This window comes from Tupaia chinensis, unplaced genomic scaffold (assembly GCF_000334495.1).
Source record: "Tupaia chinensis unplaced genomic scaffold, TupChi_1.0 Scaffold138665_1, whole genome shotgun sequence".
Classification (NCBI taxonomy): domain Eukaryota; kingdom Metazoa; phylum Chordata; class Mammalia; order Scandentia; family Tupaiidae; genus Tupaia; species Tupaia belangeri.
This window is the reverse complement of record NW_006198557.1, coordinates 1574268-1578726: the sequence shown is the minus strand read 5'-3', so window position 1 is coordinate 1578726 and position 4459 is coordinate 1574268. Positions and strand designations below refer to the sequence as shown.

The window sequence follows — 4459 nt, the reverse complement described above, 5'->3', positions numbered from 1 at the left end:
CCACCGCTAGTTGTCCACCCCCAGCCAGTCCCGTCGGCCGTCGTCCTGGCGACAGGAAAAGATCACCCGGACCAAGGAGGAAGCCCTGGAGCTGATCAACGGTGAGCAGAGTGGACGACGGGGTCACGGGAGGGGAGCCTTTCCCAGCTGGGCCACGCCCTCCCACTCCGCAGTCAGGCAGGGCCTGGGCAGACCCGGGGGTTGCCTGCATAGGTGTGATGCCGGCCTAGCGACAGCTCTCTGTTTTTTTCTTCTTTTTTTTTCCCCCTCTTTTAAAAAATATTTTATTGGGACTAGCAGTTAGTGTAATGGCTAGGTCGCTGGACTCCCACATAGTCGACAACGGTTCGAGTCCCAGACCCGGCGGCTTAAACTCATGCCGGGCACGTGTGCGTGCATGCCCAAGATCCCGAGAGGAGAATGGAGGAGAAGGGATTGCAGCATGCCCATCCCTCCTCGGGGGTGATTTCTCACCTTCTCTCTCTCTGGCGAGCGTATGCACGCTAAGGTAAAAACCTCTTAAAAAAAGAAAAAATAGTACTATCAAGCATATCACATCGTGGGTCTGGAGGAAAGTCAGAATGGCAGTGAGCCCCAGGCTCGCCGACAACGTTGGTGAGCTAGTTCTGACCCCAGAGGAGGAGCTATCCGCGGCTTTGTTCTGTTCGCTCCACCATCAAGCGCAGAAGGGGTGATATTTTTCTTTAAAGGTCGGAAGGTAAGTTTAGGTCAAGTTTAGTGGGCCCACGATCTGTCAGCCTTGCTTTGTAGCTTGACAGCAGACGTCAACATGATGTGAGCATGAGGTGGTGGCCCTGTGCCAATAAGACCATATTTACAAACCACCAGCAGGTGGCGTCGTGGTTATGGTGCTGGACTCCCACGGGATGGACTGCAGTTCAAGTCCCAGGCCCTGTGGCTTGAAACTACAGTGGTCGCATGTGCGTGCATACCGAAAATCCCGAGAAGAGAATGGAGGAGGGATTGCAGCATGGCCATCCCCCCAAGGGGGTGATTTCCCACTTTCCTGCTCTCTCTGTCTCTCTCTCTCTCTCTCTCTGGAGAGCACACACATTCTAAAGCAAAAAAAAAAAAAGAAAGAAAAAAATCTAAGAAAAAGAAAACATGTCCATTCTTCTAGAAAGTTCTAGCAGACAGTGCTGTCTGGATCTCATGTGTAAGGGTTCTTCATTCTCTCCTGCCAGAGATCCTGGGTGCATGCATGTATGAGCACCTTGGCAGGGTGTAGGTGGACCCAGACCCAAATCCAATCTTCATCTTCATATGGCTTCCAGCCGTGCATAGCTTTTTTTTTTTTTTTTAAGAGAGAGATTTTTTGCTGTAGAGTGCATGTGCTTGCTGGAGAGACAGAGACAGAGAGACAGAAAGTAAGACGTCACCCTCCCAGGGAATGACCATACCACAATCCCTTCTCTATTGTCCTCTTGGGATTTTGGGCACACATGCCCGCATGAGTTTTTTAAACTGGTTTTAAGAATTATTTATTTGATTTTATTTATTTATTATTATTATTCGATTTTACCAGGGAAAGAAAGTAAACAAAAGAGACAGATAAAGCAAGCTGCCAAGTCCGGGACTCAAACTGTGATTGGTCATGTGGGAATCCAGGGCCTCAACCACCACACCATCTGCTGGCCCCTGTACCCAGCATGAGTTTTTTGTTTTTCTTTTTTAATACTTTTTTTAACTTCATTTATTTATTTTAATTTGATCAGAGAGGTACAGAGTGAGAGAGAGAAAGTGAGAAAGCAAGCCGCCAGGTCCAGGACTCAAACTGCCATTGGTCATGTAGGAGTCCAGCTCCTTCAAACACCATGCCACCTGTGTACCCCCTAGCATGAGTTCTAACGGGTCCAGGACTTACTTGAACCACGGTCGAGTACATGGGAGTCCAGTGATGTAACCATTATGCCATTTGCTGAGCCTTTTTATTTTTATTTTTATTTTTTTAGGTTTTTGTCTTAGGGTGCATGCACTCACTAGAGAGAGACAGAGAAGGAAAGTGAAGTGAGGAATCATCCCCCCAGGGGTATGGCCATGCCACAATCCCGTCTCCTCCATTCTCCTCTTGAGACTTTGGGCACACATGCACATGGGCCTGGCATGATATTCAAACTGCTGCATCTTGGGCTCGAACCACGGTTGACCATGTGTGAGTTCCAGTCCTGGACCTGACAGCTTGAAAAACATGCTGGGTGCGTGTGCATGTGTGCCCCAAAATCCCAAGAAAAAAATGAAGGAGCATGGATTATGGCATGGCCATCTTCCCAGGGGGCGATTTCTCATCTTTTCTCTCTGTCTCTCTCCGGCAAGTGCATGCTCCCTGTGGCAAAAACCTTATTATTATTATTATTTTTAATCAGGCCAGCAGGTGGCGCCCAGCATGTGAATCCCACACGCACAGTTTCAGTCCTGGACACCTTGGCTTGAAAAACACACTAGGTGCATGTGTTTGTATGCCCAGAATCCCTGAAGGAGAATGAAGGAAAGAGAACTGTGGCAAGGCCATCTCCCCTGGGAGGCACCATCTCACAGTCCCTCTGTCTGTCTCTCTTAAGCAAACACATGTGTCCTACAGTAAAAAACTATTTTTTTTAAAAAAGGGGGAAGGAGGGACAGTATAACAGTTGCTACAACTGCCTTTTCAGTGCATGAATACAATGTGTAAAGGTAGTATCAGGGAAATGAATGTATCTACTGTTTCAACACTTGGAACATTGTATACAGTAAGTGGTGTTATCGGGGATTGTCCCCATCAGGACTTTATGACACTGGACATTGTTTCTTTCCTCTGCAATTTTGTTTCGGAGAGGTTTTTGCTATAGAGACTAAGGGGGCTTGAAAGACAGAGAGAGACAGAAAGCGAGGAATCCCCCCCAGGGGGCATGGCCACACCGTAATCTCTTCTCTCCGGATCTTGGGAACGCACACACAAGCGCCCAGCATGACTTTAAGCCACCAGGTCTGGGGCTCGAACCGCAGTCGGCTACATGGGAGTCCAGCGACATAGCCATTACACCAACTGCTGGTCCCAAATTTTAAGAATTATTTTAGGGACCAGCAGGTGGTGTGGTGGTTAAAGCGCTGGACACTCCCGCATGGCTAACCGCAGTTCAAGTCCTGGACCTGCTAGCTTGCTTTCTCACTGTGTCTCTCTGGTCAAATTAAAATAAATGAATGAATCAATAAAATAAAATAATTATTTAAAAAAAAAAAGAATTATTTTACTCAAATTTATTTATTTATTTATTTCCATTTGACCAGAGAGAGAGAGATCGAGGGAGAAAGCAAGCCACCAGGTCTGGGATTCAAACCGTGGTCAGCCATGTGGGAGTCCAGAGCCCCTAACCACCACGCCACCTACTAGCCCCTATTATTATTTATTATTATTTTTAATTTGCTACAGGACATGTGTACTCGCCAGAGAAAGAGACAGAGAGAAGGAGAGAGAGAAAGTGAGGAAACGAGCCACCAGATCCGGGACCCAAACGGGTTGTCCTCGTGGGAGTCCAGGACCTTACCCACCATGCTACCTGTGCCTCTATGGGCCCTGTGTCTTATTTGCAGGGTCTCCTGCTACCTGTGCCTCTATGGGCCCTGTGTCTTTTTTGTCTGAGAGAAGTTGGAGATAAGAGGAGGGTGCTGTCAGGCAGCCCAGCCATGGCGTACTCCGCCACCAGATGCTCCCGTGCCACGTCCACAAGCAGTGGACACTCAGTCCCATCCCTCGTCCCTGGGAGGGCATGTTCTTCCCCAGCTTGGGCCGGTTCCAGGTGACCAGGAGACTGTCAGGCCTGTGGCTCTTCAGCGCCCATGTAGGTCTGGCGTTGTCCCTTTGTCCCACAGGGACCGCAGGCCCGTGGCGAGAGCCCGCGCCTCTGCAGTTTCTGCTGAGGCTCCTTTTCCTGGCATCGTTTGTCTGCAGCAGCTGGGCTGCAGCCAGGGCCCCGGGGGAGCTGTGCACTGGCTGAGTGTCATTGCTGGCGTTCGTGCTGAGGAGGCCTCTCTGCCTCTCCTCGTCCTCTACCCCTTCATGCCCAGGGAGTGAGGCCCATCCTCCCCACATTTCCAGGCCTGGGCCTGAGGGTCAGTGAGCGCCGACAGCCTAGGGTCGATGACCGCCTTCTAACGCAGTGACCTCAGGCGGGGCCTCTGGGCTGCCCCCTGCCGGATCTTGGGTACCAGGTGATGCAGAGAAGGGGAGTTTGTCTCTTTACCTTCTAGGGGTGAGGCACCACCCCCATTCTTCACTTTCTCCCGCTCTGTCTCTCTTTTTTAAACTTGTTACAAGGTGTGTGTGTTCACTGGGTAGAGAGAGAGAGAGATGAAGTGAGAAAGCATCCCCCCCATGGGAGGTGGTCATGCCACGTGTCTTCTTCATTTTTCTCTCCTTTCTTTCTTTTTTTTTTTTTTTTTTTCTATTTTTTAAAAAATTTTT

At 49.4% G+C, this 4459-nt stretch overlaps 1 protein-coding gene across 1 annotated transcript in view; it reads left to right on the top strand.

Annotated features, from left to right (window-relative positions):
* Nucleotides 1–24: 24 nt before the first annotated feature.
* PIN1 (peptidylprolyl cis/trans isomerase, NIMA-interacting 1) overlaps nucleotides 25–4459 on the top strand; it is a gene marked incomplete at its 5' end in the record, with an annotated part of 14913 nt that continues 10478 nt past the window's right edge. The window contains 1 exon segment of the mRNA XM_014592892.2: nucleotides 25–101. Within this exon segment, the coding sequence (XP_014448378.1) occupies nucleotides 25–101 (77 nt within the window).